Raw genomic sequence first — 20303 nt, 5'->3', positions numbered from 1 at the left:
ACTGATTAAAGTGTTATTGTTACGATTTTAATGAGCTAAAAAAAATAGTACCTTGACTTCTACGTGATACAGAATCATCATTCCCCTAACATTTTAGAATAAGAAGATAACTTCAAAAACCACAGAAGAGAAATATACTGAGTTTTGAATTCAAGCCTCACCTAAACTTTAAAGTATTGCTCAAATATGATAAATATAATTAGCATGTATAAAATCAGGGTAGGCAGAGGGTTCAGAAAATAATTTTAAACCTACCACATACCTATAATGGCTTGCAAAACACCACCAAACCAGCCTAAAATGTCACCATCAGAAATTGGTGGTTCTAGGATAGAAAACCCAGAGATACACCCATGCACTTTATGGTCAATTATTCTATGACAAAGGAAAAAAGACTAAACGATATTGGAAAGACAGTCTCTTTAACAAATGGTGCTGGGAAAACTTAACAGCCACATGTAAAAAAGTGAAATTAGATCATTCCTTAACTCCATACACAAAAATAAGCTCAAAATGGATTAAAGACAATGTGAGACCAGACACAATAAAACTCCAAGAGGAAAACATAGGTAGAACACTGACATAAATCACCGCAACATCTTTTTTGATCCATCTCCCAGAATAATGGAAATAAAGGCAAAAATAAACAAATGAGACCTACTTAAACTCAAAGGCTCTTGCACATGATAGGAAACAATAATCAAAATAAAAAGACAAACCAGATTGGGAGAAAATATTTGCAAATGTTGTGACCAATAAGGGATTAGTCTCCAAAATTTACAAACAGCTTATGATGCTTAATAGCATCAAAACAAACAACCCACTCAAAAAAGAATGGGCAGAATACCTGAATAGACTTTTCTCCAAAGAGGACATGCTGCTGCTGCTAAGTCGCTTAAGTCGTGTCCGACTCTGTGCGACCCCATAGACGGCAGCCCACCAGGCTCCCCCCGTCCCTGGGATTCTCCAGGCAAGAACACTGGAGTGGGTTGCCATTTCCTTCTCCAATGCATAAAAGTGAAAAGTGAAAGTGAAGTCGCTCAGTCGTGTCCGACTCTTAGCGACCCCATGGACTGCAGCCTACCAGGCTCCTCCATCCATGGGGTTTTCCAGGCAAGAGTACTGGAGTGGGGTGCCATTGCCTTCTCCGAAAGAGGACATAGATAGTCAATAGACACATGAGAAGATGTTCAACACTGCTAAATGCAAATCAAAACTAAATGCTAAATGCAAATGCAAAATGAGATATCACCTCACATAGGTCAGATGGCTATCATCAAAAAATCCACAAACAAGCTGGAGAGGGTGTGGGGAGAAGGAAGCCTCCTGCACTGTTGTTGGTGGGAATGCAAATTGATACAGCCACTATGGTGAACAATATAGAGGTTCCTTAAAAAACTAAAAATAGAGCTACCATATGACTCTGCAATCCCACTCTTGGGCATTATCTGGAGAAAAACATGGCCCGAAGAGACATATGCATCCCAATGTTCATTGCAGCACTGTTTACAATAGCCAAGACATAGAAGCAATCTAAATGTCTACCAACAGAGGAATGGATAAAGAAGACACTGTACATATATGGAGAAGGAAATGGCAACCCACTCCAGTATTCTTGCCTGGGAAATTCCACAGACAGAGGAGCCTGGCAAGCTACAGTCCATGGGGTCACAAAGGGTCAGACGCAACCGAGTGACTAAACAACAACAGCACATTCAGGAAATGCACCAATCACAAGTTCCGCTGCATAAATGATCAAGGGGTGAACGTGCCCAGGTAGGCAGGTGAAGGAACAGAACATGAGAGCAACCTTTTCATGCCCCTACCCTGTCACTACCCATCTCTCTTCCCCAAATGTAACAATTAACCCGGGTACTATTATATGACAGATTTTTTTTTTAAGGTAAACTTTCGTTTTCTTCAATTCAACGTAATTTATTGGGCAACCATAATATGCCTGGTGCTGAGGAAACCGGTAGTGAAAGAGGAATCCTGCTCGTGGAGCTCACACTCTGCTGAGAAAAACACAGTAGTTCAGTAAATTAGTAGTTACAAGTGTTCACCGTGCTGAGTGTTATGAGAGTAGAGGAATGACGGGAGCTGACATCAGGGCACCCTGGAAAACAGTCGGGGTTTCAGGATACACCAAGTGGAAAGGGCAAAAATTACAAATTTCGTATGGATCAATAAATGGTTGTGTTGTCAGAATGCCAATTAGGGCTTTGTTTTCAGCTGTATGAACATTAGGGCCACTTCATTCTTCCCTAAGTTAGGAGGTATATGGGATGTGTGATGCAGAGGGGAATATACTCTCACTGGAGCTGACTCCAAGTTACCAAACTGTGTATGAGGCTCCAGCTAACTGAGACGAAAGACATATGAAGTGAATATACTGAAAACATTGCAAAACAATATTTCTCTCTACAAGAGAAAAAAAAAAGATATAGTACATATACACAATGGAATTACTCAGCCATTAAAAAAGAATGAAATAATGCCATTTGCAGCAACATGTATGGACCTAGAGAGTGTCATACTGAGTGAAGTAAATCAGATAGAGAAGGAGAAATACCATACAACATCCCTTATATGTGGAATCTAGAAAGAAATGATACAAATGAACTTACTTACAAAACAGAAAAAGACTCACAGACTTCTAAAATGAACTTAGGGTTGCCAGGGGCAGGGACAGTTAGGGACTTTGGGAAGGTCATGTACACACTGCTATATTTAAAACAGATAACCAACAAAGACCTATTGTACAGCACATGGAACTCTGCTCATTGTTATGTGCCAGCCTGGATGGGAAGGGGATTTGGGGGAGAATGGAAACAGGTAAATGTATGGCTGAGTCCCTCTGCTGTTCACCTGAAAAGACCACAACATTGTTAACCAGCCATATCTCAGTATGAAATGTTTTTGGTGTTAAAAAATTAAAATTAAAAAAAGAAATCAATAATTCTTTCAAAGTGAAGATACTGTGACTCTCAGAAAAGAGACGCAGTTTTCAACCCCAGTGCTGCCTCACAATCCTATCACAGTGCCTTAGCTCTCTCCAGCCTTTTTCCAAGTCTTCACTTTCCTCAAATATCTAGCTTGGCCCCCATTACTTAAGTAACTTAAGTAGTTCATCCCCTGCCGATGGCTAAAATGATCTATATTCTGTTGACTTAAACATCTCCATCTTTAACCTAGATCTAATTCTTGAACTCTAGACCCACATAATGAAGTGCTCATCAAATATTATTTTGGGGGTATGCCTCAATCATTCCACACAAAACACCTGTAACACAGAAATAATTTTCATTCCATCTCATCTTCCAAATGTGTTCTTCGTTCTGAGTCTTTGACACAGAATTGCCACCTGACATTCAGTGGCACAAACCAGCAAATTAAGAATCATTCTTAAATCATCCTCTCCTATCTCTATACATCTTTAAGCCTCCTAATTTTCTCTCAAATCTAACTCCTCAGCAGTTGTCATGTTGTGCCTGAGTTACCACCATAATCTTCTGACTAATCCTAATAAATGACTAATCCTAATCCTGTCATTCTTCCAATCTTATCTACATAATCTACATAAAACAAATATGATCACTGCTCTCCCCTTGCTGCTCCTACTGCTAAGTCGCTTCAGTTGTGTCCGACTCTGTGCGACCCCATGGACTGCAGCCTACCAGGTTCCTCCGTCCATGGGATTTTCCAGGCAAGAGTACTGGAGTGGGGTGCCATTGCCTTCTCCTGTAACTGCATAGTGATACACTAATTCAAACTTACTGCTATGGGGGAAAAACACCATTTAATGAGACATGAAGACAAAGCACAAACCCGACTAAGGAGACACACGCTGTGGACCACAGCAGTGCTATGACCAGAGCAAGTGGGGGGACAGGGGAGGGGAGATGGATGGGTAAACTACAGCCTCGGGGGCGGGAGGCTGGGGTCTGGATTGATGATGACTAAGCAGACAACAGGATGAGACAGGAAATCAAAACCAATGATGAAAGCAGACACATCGTCAGAGAACTCCAACAGCAAGGAAAACATACACAGAACTGTTCTTTTACAAATACTCGGAAAGAAATCAAGCATGAAACCACAGAGAAATCGTCAAAGAATTTTAAATATCAACTAATTAGCCAATGATGCAAATTATAAAAACAGTGTGTCAAAAGACCACTTAAAACCCTTCAAAAATCCCCAATGTCCTCAGGACAGTCTAATTCCTTCACATGGCTTACTAGGCTCCATGGAATCTTGCCTGAGCCTACCTTTATAATATCATCCTATTCTACCTCACACTCAAACACAGCCACACGGAAATTTCTTTCACCTCCACAAACACACAATATTCCTCCAAGACCCTGGGTTTGACACATTCTTGCCCTTTGCCTCTTTGCTGTACTGCAGTGTTGAATTCTATTGATCCCTCAGGGCACAGATCACCTGCTCTGCAAATCTGCCCAGGGTGGCCCTGCCCTGTGCTCACAGAGTGCTCTCTATTTCTCTGGAGTGCTTATCATACTTTATTGCAATTGCTTGTCTAAATATTTAATTTCCCAGCTGAATTATTAGTTTTACTAAAATCTCAGAAAGAAATGGACAGGGTGTCTTATTCACTGCTCTATCATCAGAGCCTATCAAAGTGGCAGGAACATAGTAGATGATACCTAAGTATTGAGTAAATGAATGAGCTTCAGAAATACTTTACAGCAGCCCCAGTGAACAGGCACATTGCACAAACATGCATTAACAAGAGGAGTGAGGCAATACATATTCCTTTACTCCTGTAGCTCATCAATTGAAAGAGCGGCATCTTTATATTAATAAACAATAATGCAACCATATTAGCCTGAATTGAAATACTCTTATATCCAACACACACAACAACTCAGAAGTTCCTTTTCTTTTTCTTTGGTAAGGTGGAATGACTCATTCTTTTCTACCCTTTCATAAAGATAACTCACAAGAAACTCAACATGGGAGAGCACACATGTCTTCTGTCAAGACAGAGTGAGGGGGAAAGTCTTGGCTCTTTAGGTAACTCTAGGACATGCTCCCTGTAGATATTATGGACACACACACACACATACAGTGCCTTAGAAAACACAGAGCACAACTAAACAATCAAAAAACAGAAAAGGAGCTCCTGAAGGGTAGAGCTCCAAACTGAGCTTGGTGTCTGGCCCACAGAAGAGGTAAAACCAAATGGGAGGTGACACCAGAGGACAACCACAGCCAGTGCCAGTCACAAACACCAAAGGCTGACGTCAGGGGAAAGAGAAAATCTATGGAAGTAATTAACACTACTTACTATACACTATCCCAAGCCACACTGAAGTTACCTCATCTTTACTGTCCCCAGCATACATGCATGGAAATGGTATTTGAAGGACAATAAGGAGTCTGAAGCTAGTAAATACCAAGCAATCCTTAGTCCTGGCAGGACCTAGTCATTTCTTTAGACTAAAGTCAAATTGTGTCCTTCAATATCCACTATCTGAGGTTACTATATGACTTATTTAAAGATTTAGAGGCAAAATACATGGTTATACCTTCAGAGGAAAATACTTTTATTGCATTTTTTATTTATTTATTTTTAATTGAAGGATAATTGCTTTACAATATTGGTTCGATCTCTGCCATACATCAGTATGAATTAGCCATAGGGGCATTTTGCTTTAAATTCCCGTCCCAGGTATATATGGAGCAGGGGAGGATTGGTCCTTCTCGAGAGGTACTTCAACAGCATTACTTTAAAGTGCAAGGGCTGTTTTTCCCCACTGTCTTCTCTAGACAGCTCCACTCCCAATCTTGACTCAATTTTCGAATGTTTAAAGTAACATGAAAAAAGACGCAGTTTTATGCCTAATGACTAAGAAGTTTTAATCCCAAAGCAGAACTGAAACATGTTGTTTTGGAGGAGGGATCCTGAAGTTCACCTATCACTTTGCCAGTCAGCATCAGAGAGCTTTCCTTTGCAACCGAAGATGGAGAAGCTTTATACAGTCAGCAAAAACAAGACCAGGAGTTGACTGTGGCTCAGATCATGAACTCCTTACTGCAAAATTCAAACTTATATTGAAAAAAGTAGGGAAAACCAATAGGCCATTAAGGTATGACCTAGGTCAAGTGCCTTATGATTACACAGTGGAAGTGACAAACAGATTCAAGGGATTAGATCTGATAGATAAAGTGCCTGAAGAACTCTGGATGGAGGTTTGTGACATTTTACCAGAGGAAGTGATCAAAACCATCCCCAAGAAAAAGAAATGCAAAGAGGCAAATGGCTGTCTGAGTAAGCATTAAAAATAGCTGAGAAAAGAAGAGAAGCTTTCTTTCTTGATTCCAGGTAAAAAGGAAAGATATACCCATTTGAATGCAGAGTTCCAAAGAATAGCAAGGAGAGATAAGAAAGCCTTCTTCAGTGATCAATGCAAAGAAACAGGGGAAAACAATAGAAGGGGAAAGACTAGAGACCTCTTCAAGAAAATTAGAGCTAACAAGGGAACATTTTATGTAACGATGGGTACAATAAAGGACAGATATGGTAAGGACCTACCGGAAGCAGAAGATATTAAGAAGAGGTGGCAAGAATTCAAAGAAGAACTAAACAAAACAGATATTAATGACCCAGATAACCACAATGGTGTGACCACTCACCGTCGGCCAGACATCCTGGACTGCAAAATCAAATGTGCCTTAGGAAGCATCACTATGAACAAAGCTAGTGGAGGTGATAGAATTCCAGTTGAGCTATTTCAAATCCTAAAAGATGATGCTGTGAAAGTTCTGCACTCAATATGCCAGCAAATTTGGAAAACTCAACAGTGGCCACAAGACTGGAAAAGGTCAGTTTTCATTTCAATTGCAAAGAAAAGCAATGCCAAAGAATGTTCAAATTACTACACAATTGCACTCATCTCACACGCTAGCAAAATAATGCTCAAAATTCTCCAAGTGAGGCTTCAACCGTAGGTGAACTTCCAAATGTTCAAGGTGGGTTTAGAAAAGGCAGAGGAACCAGAGATCAAATTGCCAACATCCACTGGATCATCGAAAAAGCAAGAGAATTCCAGAAAAAAATCTACTCTGCTTCATTGACTATACTAAAGTCTTTGACTGTGTGGATCACAACAAACTGTGGAAAACTCTTAGAGAGATGCAATACCAGACCACCTTACCTGACTCCTGAGAAACCTGTATGCAGGTCAAGAAGCAACACTTAGAACCAGACATGGAACAACAGACTGGTTCCAAATTGGGAAAGGAGGAGGTCAAGGCTTTATACTGTCACCCTGCTTATTTAACTTATATGCAGAGTACGTCATGTGAAATGCTGGACTGGAGGAAGCACAAGCTGGAATCAAGATTGCAGAGAGAAATATCAATAACCTCAGATATGCAGATGTCAGCACCCTTATAGCAGAAAGTATAGAGGAACTAAAGAGCCTCTTGATGAGGGTGAAAAAGGAGAGTGAAAAAGTTGGCTTAAAACTCAACATTCAAAAGACTAAGATCATGGCATCCAGTCCCATCACTTCGTGGCAAATAGACGGGGAAACAATGGAAACAGTGAGAGACTTTACTTTTTTGGGCTCCAAAATCACTGCAGATGGTGACTGCAGCCATGAAATTGTAAGCCTCTTGCTTCTTGGAAGAAAAGCTGTAACAAATCTATACAGCATATTAAAAGGCAGAGACCTTACTTTGCTGACAAAGGTCAATGCTATGGTTTTCCAGTGGTCATGCATGGATGTGAGAGTTGGACTATAAAGAAGGCTGAACACTGAAGAATTGATGCTTTTGAACTGTGGTGTTGGAGAAGACTCTTGAGAGTCCCTTGGATTGCAAAGAGATCAAACCCAGTCAATCCTAAAGGAAATCAGCTCTGAACATTCATTGGAAGGACTGATGTTGAAGCTAAAGCTCCAATACACTGGCCACCCGATGCGAAGATCTGACTCACTGGAAAAGACCACGATGCTGAGAATACTGAAGGCAGGAGGAGAAGGGGATGACAGAGGATGAGATGGTTGGATGGCATCACTGACTCAATGGACATGAGTTTGAGCAAGCTCTGGGAAAGGGTGAAGGACAGGGAATCCTGGCATGCAGCAGTCCATGGGGTTGCCAACAGTCAGACACGACTGAGCAACTGAAAAGCTCAGAGAGGCCTGAGGATACAAAGCACGTCGTGAGAGGGGGGTGGACTGATGAAACTACATTTGACGGTCAGAAGTTTAATCCCCTCCTGCCACTAGACTCTTTGAATGATAACAACCTGTTTTATATTCCCCAGACACAAGACTGGAGAATGTCCTCACTTGGCAAAGCTAAACACACAGATACAGACACACACACACACACACACACGGAAGATCTATAGCTATACACACGTGGGCATCACCACATGATAAAGCTGATTTCCACCTGAATACTGAACACTGAGGCTCACACAGGTCTTCTCGTCTGCATTTTTGTGATTTAATCTTCAGAATGAATCCATATCAAGAATAACTGACACTCCAGAAAAGTCTCTAATATAAAAGAGCCTAAAACAAGTAAAGAAATAAAAGAATGCAGTAAACATAAATGCAAAGAGAGCTTCAAAACTAATAAATAAAATTCTCAGAGAAATAAGAAGATACTATAACCATGAAATATAAATATGATGCATTTTTTAAATATCAAAACTTTTTAGACATTTTTAAAGTGATAACAAAATATATGTAATTTTAAAATTTAAGATAATCCTACTGCATAGCACAGGGAACTCTGCTCAACATTATGTGGCAGCATGGATGGAAGGGGAGTTGGGGGGAGAATGAATACATGTATATGTATGGTTGAGTCCCTCTGCTGTCTACCTGAAATTATCACAACATTGTTAATCAGCTATACTCCAACACAAAATGAGAAGTTTTAAAAAATTAAGATAAAATCAAGTAAATTTCCCAGAACACAGAATAAGACAAGATGGGATAAAGAAGGGGATATCTAAGAATATTTCTCACTCTAGGAGGTCCATTCTGATTAATAGCTGTACCAGAAAAATAAAACAAAACCAGACTGAGTTTCAGGATCAGAAGAGCCCATGAGACAACCAGCACAACAAAAACAAAAATCCACTCATTTTCGAATTTTCAAATATTAGATGATGAAAGATAACAAAATCCTAAAAGCTTCCAGAAGTAAACACAAACAGATCTATATAAGAAAACAGAAATTAGAATGTAATTACCCTTTATCTACAACACATTCTCAGGACTCTACTGAAGAAAGTGTTTTAACAAAAGTGGAGAGTCAAAAAAAAAGAGAGAGAAAGAAACATGGGTCCAAAGAATCAGGATTCTATTTTCAATCCAAGAGAAAGATGAAGGAAATACTCAGAACTCCTAGAAGACAGATGAAGGGAATTTCTAGAATGATAATAAAATGAAGTTGCAGTTAAATAGAAGGTCTAGACAGTAAACAAGCAAGATCAGGGAGAAGAGAAAATGCTCTAGGAGACAGAGTTTCAAAATACAACAAAACTAAAAAAAATAATAATAATAGTAATAATAAACAACAAATAGAACTGTTACCAAGTGAGTGTGACTAAATTTAAAAGGTATATTCGAGAGTTTGTATATGATTTAAAGGAAGTAAAAAAGAAAAAAAAAAAACAAACTGGAAACATGAGGCAATTATTAACTGTAAGGAAAACAGAAAATTGCACAAGAAAGAAAATATAATTTTAGGACACCATGTGGTTCAAGTTTGAAGAGCATTTTCATAACATAATAGTATAAACACTGAAAACTGAGCTAACAAAAAATGGCCATATGACTACATTGGGAGGGAGAGGGAGGCAAGATGGATATATTGGGGGCCAAGGGAGGTCATCAGAGAGAATAATGTCGGTTCCTCATCCTCTAGGTCTGAAGTCCATAGATAAAATAGAAAACTGAAAAATTAGGAAATACTGGTAGAAGCAGGTTATTTGAGGAAATGAAAGTAATCAGCAGAATATACAAGTAAAAGTTAAAAATTATTGATTCTGAGGAGTAGAAAACAGAAATAGAAAGGGTTGGATGGATAAGGGATTCTATTCTTCATATGAAACTTATAGTAATATTTGAGCTGTAAAATTATATATGCCTTCCCTGTGACTCAGCAATAAAGAACCCACCTACCAATGCAGGAGACATGGGTTCAATCCCTGGGTCGGGAAGATCCCCTGAAAAAAGAAATGGCAACCCACTCCAGTATTCTTGCCTGGAGAATATCATGGACAGAAGAGCCTGGCGGGCTACAGTCCATGGGGTTGGACTGACTAAACAATAACAACAAAATTACATATATCTATTATGTTGGCATAAAGCACAATTTAAAGCATAGTAGAATATAAATAAAATAATGTGCAATGTCTGGCCCATTAAAAAGATAAATACACACATATTAGAAGCTTTTAAATGCATATGACTATTACTAGCAACTATCTCTGAGTGGTGGGGTTACAGAAGTTTTGTTGTTTTCTTCTATTTCTGTAAAGATCTGTATTTCTATTTTAACAAAAAATATACTTTTTTTTACAAAATGTCTTAAAGTATTTGCTTACCTTAGCTGATTTTTCAAAACGTAAGCCTCCATCCAGCTCAAAAATAACTGTCATGCTGTACCCAGTCTGGTTTCCATGTCCATGAGGCCACCAAGTTTCTACAATAACAGCCTTTTAAAAAATAATATTAAGTTTGTCTAAGTAATCTGTGGCGAATTTTCAGCAAAATAATACAGTAATTCAGAGCATCACAGCAACTTCTCATAGTCAAGCACAGAGCAATATCTCCCTCCCTGTTTCACGTCAAATTATACCAATCCACAGATAATATTTAAAAAACACGACATGCTGGGAATTTAGCATGGATTAATTTATATCAAAAGGGAAGAGAAAGAACAAAAAGAACAAAATAATGTGGGCATTCAGAGAAACAAGTCTTCCCATTCCAACACTCAGTTCAGTTCAGTCGCTCAGTCGTGTCCAACTCTGCGACCCCATGAACCGCAGCACGCCAGGCCTCCCTGTCCATCACCAACTCCCGGAGTCCACCAAAACCCACGTCCATTGAGTCGGTGATGCCATCCAACCATCTCATCCTCATTCCAACACTCAGTTGACATTTATTCTACATTCTTAACATTTAGAATTGGACTTTGAGGTGAACTCTTCTTTCAAGCCCAGAACTAGAAAAGTGTTTTGAGTTCTTACTTTATCTGAACAGTTACTGAATGCTGATTTGCTCCATCCTTTTCAGCTCACAATTGTCAATTGCAAGAAAAGAAAAGGAAAAAGAGAAAGTAAAATCCAGTCCACTTCTACTCATGAAAGATTATAAGTTGAGAATTAGAATTCTGTATTCAGAATAAGCACCAATATTCAAAATAGTTTACCAGTATCAAAAATAATCACAGCATTCAAATATGATGCTTAGGATGCATTTTGGATTTAGGATACTGCAAATACTGCAGAAAAATTAAACTATAACACACCCGGCTTCTTGAGAGGAGAGGATGCCATATTAATCACATAACCTCCATTTTATTAATCTTAAAATTGGAAGAAATCATTCCTTAGATAGCACACACAAAAAATATATAACAGGTTAAAAGTAAAGGAGAAAATGGAAAAGGCACATTTTTCCTTAATATTCAGTTCCTTTTTTCTAAGCATTTCTTTCTAACAATATGGCTTTCCATCTTGTAGCCTCTCAGAAAGTGCTGGCATTCACCTTGTCGATTTTCACAAAGAGCTCAACAGTCCTTTCCCCGTGTTGAAGTTCAATGTTGTTTGTCTGCTGTATGTTTAGTTCAGGGATGGCTACAATCGCTTCACCAGAAACCAGCTTTGAACTGACAACATCAAAAGACGACTCTATTTTAAGATTCCATGTCTTCATATAGTTATCTACGGTATAAAAAGAAAAAATATATATATTATGTAGAATTCATTGAAAAAAGACCACAGCAGCTTCTAAACTGTAAGTGCTCCACAAACACAATCATGATCAAGAGTTCAGTGAAAACTGTTTTAATGTTTAATCCTTCATTCTAAAGAAGAATAACCAAAGTTATATTTTTTGTATATACTTCTCAAAACTATTACAATTGTAAATCACACAAACTTTATAAACAGGGCATAAATAGAAAATTGTAAGTGAATAGATAGTATATGTCTTTCAAGATTGATAAACTCTTGCTTGTTCCTTTTTATAAAGTAAAAATACTAAGGGTTTTTAAGCCATATAATAAATTATAAACTTAGTTGTATTAGAATTAATCAGATGTGCAAAAAATAAAGATGTGTTTTAAATGTAGATTATTAATCCAAGAAATAGAACCATCTATATGCCATGTACTTTGCTAAGTGATAGGATTTAAGTAGCAACCAGGGTAAACAAACACGGCCCCTGCACCTATGAGCTAAGAGAATAATGGGCTATGGATAAGTACAAAAGTGTGATGATACAAGAACAGGAGAACTAAAAGGTTATTCCGAAAAGTATTCATATTCCCTTTACCACATTTTAATCATTTGTAAATGGAAGCACACACTCCAATCTGATCCAAATCTATTTATTTTCTAAAATATCCCTAAATCTTTGACACCTGCCTCACCTTTAGCTCCTAATCGTATTGCCTCTGGCTTCCCTTGTGTGCGTACTAAGTCACATCGGTTGGGTCTGACTCTGTGCAACCCTATGGACTGTAGCCCACCAGGCTCCTCTGTCCATGGGATTCGCTAGACAAGAATACTGGAGTGGGTTGTCATGCCCTTCTCCAGGGGATCTTCCCAACCCAGGGATTGAACCCACATCTCTTATATCTCCTGCATTGGCAGGCACGTTCTTTACCACTAGTGCCCCCTGGGAAGCCCTTACTATCTCTTATTTCAAGAAATGACAACATTTACCAAGAACATACTATGACCTAGGCATTGCATTATGCCCCCAACATGCATTAACTTATTTACGCATCGTACCATTGCTATAAGGTAAACTCCACTATTATCATGTTATAAATGAGAAACCCGATTCAGAGAAGCTAAATAACTTACCCAAGGTCCCACAGCTAGTAAGCAGCACAACTTGGATGTGAACCAAGACAGTCTAAAACTAGAGACTGTACACTTAACCCTTAAATGCGGCCACTCTCACCCAAATAATTTCACCCAAACCATATCTTAGTGGTGTTCAGGATTTTTACAGTGGGGAGAGGGTTTTATTATACAGGAGAACATGATGGCAAGCTATGCCAGACCTCAAATATGTCCTCTGGCTGAGTCTTTGAGCAAAGCAGCACACATCTGCAAAACTGTTGCAGTGCGCTGACAGATCACCTAGCCTACTTTCTGATGTGTTTGATTTCTCTAGACCACAGGCTGCCAAACTACGGTCTCTGGGCCAAACCTGGACCACCTCCTGTTTCTACAGATAAAACTCCATTGGGGGGGGCGGGGATAAAAAAAAAAAAAAATTCCATTGGAACACAGCTGCTATGGGTTGAACTGTATCATTTCTCCCACCCAAACTCCATGTGTTGAAGCTCTAACCCCTAATGTGATTCCATCTGGAAACAGGGTTTTTCAGGAGGTAATTATGTTAAATGAGTTCATAAGGGTGGGGTCCTATTCTGATAAGAAGGTAACCTTACAAGAGGAGAAAAAGAGCAATTTCTCTCCCTCTCCCTCCCTCCCTCCCCTGCCTCCCCCGCTTCATGTCTCTCACCCCTTCCCTATTTCTGTCTCTCTCTCCCATGTCTCTCTCCCCCTCCATGTCCTTCCCTCCGTGTCTCCCTCTCCCCCTCCATGCCTCTTTGTCTCCACTCTCTCCATCTCCCTCCCCCTCCACGTCTCTGCCTCCCTGTCTCTCTCTCCCTCCATCTCCCTCTCCTGCCCGTCTCTCCCTCCATCTCCCCACTTCTCTCCCCACCCCCCACCACCACATGAGAACATAACTAGGAAGTTTACCATCTACAAGCCAGGGAGCAGGCTGTCACCACAAACCAAACTGGCCAGTACCTTCATCTTCGACTTTCCAGCTTCCAGAACCGTGGGAAATCAATTTCTGTGGCTGAAGCTGCCCAGTCTTCAGTATTTTGTTCCAGCAGTCCAGACAGCACCCATGCTCACTGCTCACAAATTGCTCTCAGTTGCCTTCGTGCCACAAAGGCAGAGTTGAGTCAATTCAACAAAGCCCACGTGAACCTAAACACTAAAATACTCCCTATCTGACCCTTTACAGAAAAGCTTGCTGCTCTCTATCCTAAAATATATCCCCCAAAATGCCGTGCTAATCTTTCTTTAACATGTGTAACGACAAAAACTCCCGGCTCCCTTTTTTCAGGCCTTGAAGTGAAGCACAAGCTGGAATCAAGATTGCCAGGAGAAATATCAATAACCTCAGATATGCAGATGACACCACCCTTATGGCAGAAAGCAAAGAGGAACCAAAGGGTCTCTTGATGAAAGTGAAAGAGGAGAGTGAAAAAGCTGGCTTAAAACTCAACATTTGAAAAACTAAGATCACAGCATCTAATCCCATCACTTCATGGCAAATAGATGGGGAAACAATGGAAACTGTGAGAGACTTTACTTTACATCCAAAATCACTGCAGATGGTGACTGCAGGAATGAAATCAAAAGATTGCTTGCTCCTTGGAAGAAAAGCTATGACCAATGTAGACAGCATATTAAAAAGCAGAGACATTACTTCGCCAACAAACATCCTCTGAGTCAAAGCTATGGTTTTTCCAGTGGTCACGTATGGATGTGAGAGTTGGACTATAAAGAAGGCTGAACACTGAAGAATTGATGCTTTTGAACTGTGGTGTTGGAGAAGACTCTTGAGAGTCTCTTGGACTGCAAGGAGATCCAACCAGTCCATCCTAAAGGAGATCACTCCTGAATTTTCACTGGAAGGACTGATGCTGAAGCTGAAACTCCAATACTTTGGCCACCTGGTATGAAAAACTGACCCACTGGAAAAGATTCTGATGCTGGGAAAGATTGAAGGCAGGAGGAAAAGGGGACGACAGAGGATGAGATGGTTGGATGGCATCACCGACTCAATGGACATGAGTTGAGTAAGCTCTGGGAGTTGGTGATGGACAGGGAAGCCTGGTGTGCTGCAGTCCATGGGGTCGCAAAGAGTCAGGCACAACTGAGCGAATGAACTGACCGACTGACTAGTGGAGTCATTCTGCACTGATCTCAAATCCACTTTTCCTTCCACCTACAGATTTCAGTTCTGCTCTCTAGGCCCCTCCTACCAACCAATAACCACTAAGGTCAAGCAGGCTCTTGAGCTGTTTCCTATCACTTCTTCAACAGAGAATCTGCTGCTTTTAACTGCCTCCAGCTGTAACGGTAACTCCCAAAGGTTACTGGCAAAATTGCCCAGTGTCTACTGCTTCTAACACAGAAAGTTCTAAAATAAACCATCACACCTCTGGAGCTCATCCCATTATTTCCTTGAATGCCACAAAATGAAAAAACTAAGGCTCAGAAATTAAAAACCCAACATGAAGAGTTACAAGCCTATTGTCATTACCAAACCCTACACCAATGCATTTTGCTCTCTCATCTTCCAAATGGAGTGCCACCCTTCCCACCAGAAGTCATGGAAAATTTCAGTAGTTTAGGTTCATAAAGCACACTTAAACAATAATTTTCTGTTACTACCCGGTCTCTTCTTTTCACTGGCTAATTTTATAATGTGTAATCTTACATCTAGTTAAGGAACGCTCCCTCTTATAAATCAAGACCCATTTCTAGAACACAGCTTCCTAGCATATCTCTTGTAACAAATTCTCCTTCCCTAAAGGATACCTATCACCCCCCACACCCCCTGCTCTCCTGAATCTGATGCAAGATCAATTCAAAACTGGATAAAGTACTAGATGGAATAAAGAAGAAGGGTTAGTACATGATTCAAAATCCCCTCCCAGGTCTCCTTCTCAGTTACATCAAGTTTTGCAATCTTCCTCACCCTGACTAATCAACCCTGGGCCCAAACAGGACAGGAACTCATCATCAGAGCAGGGTGGAGCCAACATGCCCGCTCTCTACAACCAAGGCCTTCCCTGGCCCGCAGCCCCAGCAGTCCTAGCGGATGTTCCGCTCCCCGCAGAAGACACTGCAGTTTACAGTTTGCTCCACACAAACTCAAGCAGGCAGGCGACCCCGGACACGGCAGAGAACACGGTTCTGGCCACTGACTCATTCTCAAGTTCTTCGAAGGCTGATTCAGTGTGAGGTTTCTAAAAACAACGAACCAACCACATTAGCATGAGTCACTTGAACAGGAATTTGCAGAAAGGGTAACCAGCCACACAGCCCAGATTAATGTGTGCCGTTGCTTCATACAAGCAATCTTCAGGACAACTCCAATGCGTGCAGTTGTGGCCAAAACACTAGCCTTTGAAACTGTTTATGGGATTTCCTTGATGGTCCAGTGGTTAAGAATCCAACTTGCAATGCAGAGAATGCGGGTTCAATCCCTGGTTAGGGAAATAAAATCTCACATGCCACACAGCAACTAAGCCTGTGAACTGCAACTATGGAACCTTTGCGCTCCAGAGCCCACGGGCCACAACTTGAGACTCCACAACAAAGACCCCCCATGTCGCAACTAAGACCCAATACAGCCAAATAAATATAACTATATATATATATATACTTAAAAGTCTAAAATGCGCCAGCTGCTTTTACACTCCCATGTAGTACACTTTTTTGTCAAGATGTGGTCAGGGGAAAAAAAGCTTTATTGCGTTGTCTAAGAGAAAATAAAAAGAAAACAAGCCATGGAAGTAGAAAAATAGGAAGATGGCTGAATTACCTTAATTCAAACAGACAGAGGAGTCTAGTGACAGTCCATGGGTCGCAAAGAGTCAGACATGACTGAGCAACTGAACACACACACAAATGCGTCTGTAACTACCAGAAAGACACTCTCAGAACTACACCTTAAGCCTTGCTTTAACTGATTGTAATTAAGCCTCAAGTATCAATATCTTCATTTAATCATGCATCTAGCTTCAAAAAACCTGAGTTCTTCCACACATATGCTCTCACTAGGTTATAATGAGTGCTGTAATTTACAAACACGGGGGAAAGAACCTGTGAAATGTTAGAGGCGGAGGAAACACGGTGATCTACTAGTCACTTTGTAGACGTGGTAGCTGAGGCCTTGACTGCAGAATTAGCTCAAAGTCCCTGAGCCAGTGGACAGGACAAGGGCCCAGGGTTCCTGACCCCAGTGCTCTCAGTCTTGCTGCCTCTCCACAGAGGTGCCTATCAAAGAGAAGCACGCTAGCACGCACACACGGAACGGAACTGAACATTGAGGAGGAACAAAAGCAAATGTGCTTTTTGCCCTTCTGAGTCCTAAGTCCTAATAGTGAATATGTGACATGTGAAAAAAAGCACTTCAAGGGTGTACAATAGAATGTTAGCCTCTTAATGTAAGAATCTTTGTAAAAAAAAAAAAAGAAAAAGAAAAAACACTGAAATCTACAAACATAAAGAATGTGTCTGACCCTCCACCAAATGCATAATTACATGGTGCCCAGATCCTCTATTTGTCAGAATACCATCTTTGTAATCTAAACTGCACGACAAAGGCATGACACTAGTTATGTGGGCATTTCTGCCGAACAGTGGAAATATACTTCTTGAATAATTACGGTCTGTGAATCTTGACAGGCACTATAAATTATACGCCAAACACAAAGAGCAAAATTGTTGGGTCTACCCAAAGAAACAAAATATACCCAAAAGGTCAGGGTTAAGAATACAGGATGGCATCTGGGAGGGTTAAGAACCAGTAGGGACATGGAAGCACACTCAGATTAGCATGGGATGGATCTGCCAACGTTGGTAGACTGCTTATGTAAAATGAAAAAGATGCTTAATCTCACTGAGGGGGAAGCTCTTCAAAGATGGCTGCATTCATTAGCCCTGCTGGCTCCTCCCAGCTCCTCTCTCTACCTGTGAGCTGCAGCTTGCGTCTTTCACAGGTGATGCAGAGCTGCAGGGAACAGGTAGTCTTGTGCACCTGAAGGAACAGCAATGACAACAAGCCTCAGAATGTTTAAACTCAGACATAGGATATTTTCCCATCCTTCTGCTGGAATTACAGGACAGACTTCAGTAGCTGCTTTTCAAAGAGCTGTATAGCTTGTATTACCCAAAAAGCAGGCTTACGTAGTTAAAATAGTTGTTTTCCCCTTCTTTGCCAAGCAGCGAGATCTCCTTGCCTACTCAGCAGGACAAAATCCTCAAAGATGAAATCAAGACAAAACAGGCACAAAGCAACATCTTCCCCCACCCCAACACCAAACCAGGATAAACTGGTAAGTTCTAGAGAAGAAAAAAAATTGACTTACACAACAATAATCAGAGGAGGTTATTCAAACAACCTACCTACCCATAAATATATTTTCAAGGCTGAATACTGTCATTTTATGGGTAATGAAAAGTGATTCAAAATGAACGCAAGAAAACACATGCTTGCGTTCGAAAATGTATGCAATAAACAAGGCACTAAGCAAGACTGACAGGTTTCTCAGGTTGCTCAGTGGTAAAGAATTCACCTGCCAATGCAGGAGATGTGGGTTTGATCCTTGGGTCAGAAAGATCCACTGGAAAAGGAAATGGCAACCCACGCCAGTATTATTGCCTGAGAAATCCCATGGACAGGGGAGCTTGGCAGGCTATATAGCCCATGGGGTGGCAAAGAGTGGGACACAACTTATGGACTAAAGGACAGCAGAGCAAGATGGACAAATCTTTGCTACATTGTAATATTATATGCTCTGTAGAAAGCTGTAAGCAAAGGGCAGCAGTGACCTTCAATACAGGCCTCTGTTAGGCAGACTAGAGCCTAGCTAGGAGCTGGGCCCACTCCTCCAATGCAAAGGCTCGGTCTTCAAGAATGAAGAGATGGGGTGCGTTAGGCTGAGGCAACAAGTAAATGTGGATAGGGTCGGGAAGACAGTGTCTCTGAGGAACAGAAGTGCCCAAGCACAGGTCAAAGACCCAGAGCTCACCTCAGCTCAAGAGGAAGATTTACATGTGGCAAAAAACATCTCTGCACTATTTTTTTCTAACTGTGGTAACAAAAGATTAAACAATGAAGTGTTTCATGAGAACATTATCTTTTGGACTTAAAATGCCTACGTAACCTTATGGAAAGTTCATAAAAGTAAACAACCATCCCTCCCTAATAAATTTTAGGGCCTAATATGAACAATTTACATCAGGTTACAAATATGAGATGATCAATATATGAATATATGTCTCTGTCTCACACACACATATATGCATTCAAATAAATATTTTCTAATAAACTTTAAAAAAAAATCATATCAATACATCAGTATCTCTTAAAACCTAGATAAATAAGAGTCTAAGAGACAATGAAAGAAACTCTTGTTTTCCTTTGACCTCAGTGTCAAAACAAATTTGTTTTTATTACCTTAAACATTAAGAATACTTGAAAATCATTTAGGAAGCCGAGGGAAATCAAACAAATGACCAAAGGATATTGAAAAGTGCACTATGATAAAAAATTAAGAATGTAGAAAGAGACAAATATATATATGTGTGTATATATATTTAAAGAAAATTAATTAATAAAAATTTCAAGTTAATTTTTAAAGTCTAATAGCTTTTTTCTGTCATACTTTATATAATTTATATAATTAAATTGGAGAACTATGGTTGGTCATTTGATCTTTAGGGGTAAGCACACTAATTTTAAATAAAGAAATAAATTGAATATTTGGAAAAGCAAAAAGTTATTTTCATCTAACCGCAACAGGCAGAAAGCAGAAAGTGCCACAAAGTCAAAGTAGTTTAGCCTTTCATAATAAATTGACTGAAATTACTAGATATTAGATTAGTTTATTTGCTTTCTTCCCTTATTATAGAGACAATCAATATAAGCTCAATATATACATTTATAAGAATTAAATACGAACTATCTGTAGTATTAGTATACAGAGATTAGCCACTGCTTGCATTAATTTTGATTAACCTCATTTCACACTTCAATTTTAAAAATGAATACGGTATTTGAAAAACGAATACGGTATTTGATTTAAATAAAAATAATGTGTATCTACTTTAGATTCTGAATTACTCCTGTTAAAAAATGTTTGGTAACTCTCACAATCCTGCTTCAAAGTGTGTACAAAATAAATGAGAAAGTATCCAAAATATATTAGTTTTTTCTCATTTTCTATTGATTTCAGTGATGATT

At 39.8% G+C, this 20303-nt stretch overlaps 1 protein-coding gene and 1 long non-coding RNA gene across 3 annotated transcripts in view; both read right to left on the bottom strand.

Annotated features, from left to right (window-relative positions):
* Positions 1 to 20303, bottom strand: part of MANBA (mannosidase beta) — a 125775-nt gene that overhangs the window by 81920 nt on the left and 23552 nt on the right. For both annotated transcript variants that reach the window (XM_044946167.2, XM_025290371.3), the window contains exons 6-7: positions 11772 to 11947; positions 10604 to 10714 (exon numbers count right to left, since the gene is read on the bottom strand). In XM_044946167.2, the coding sequence (XP_044802102.2) occupies positions 10604 to 10714; positions 11772 to 11947 (287 nt within the window). The remainder of the gene's footprint in view (positions 1 to 10603; positions 10715 to 11771; positions 11948 to 20303) is intronic.
* LOC123334500 lies at positions 15970 to 18022 on the bottom strand. Its single transcript, XR_006552474.2, has 2 exons — positions 16878 to 18022; positions 15970 to 16299 (listed from the first exon to the last, which is right to left on the bottom strand). It is a non-coding gene; the product is annotated as an uncharacterized LOC123334500 (long non-coding RNA).

This window comes from Bubalus bubalis, chromosome 7 (genome assembly GCF_019923935.1).
Source record: "Bubalus bubalis isolate 160015118507 breed Murrah chromosome 7, NDDB_SH_1, whole genome shotgun sequence".
In the NCBI taxonomy this organism is placed as follows: domain Eukaryota; kingdom Metazoa; phylum Chordata; class Mammalia; order Artiodactyla; family Bovidae; genus Bubalus; species Bubalus bubalis.
Note: the sequence above shows the minus strand (reverse complement) of the source record. Positions and strands in the feature narration are given on the sequence as shown.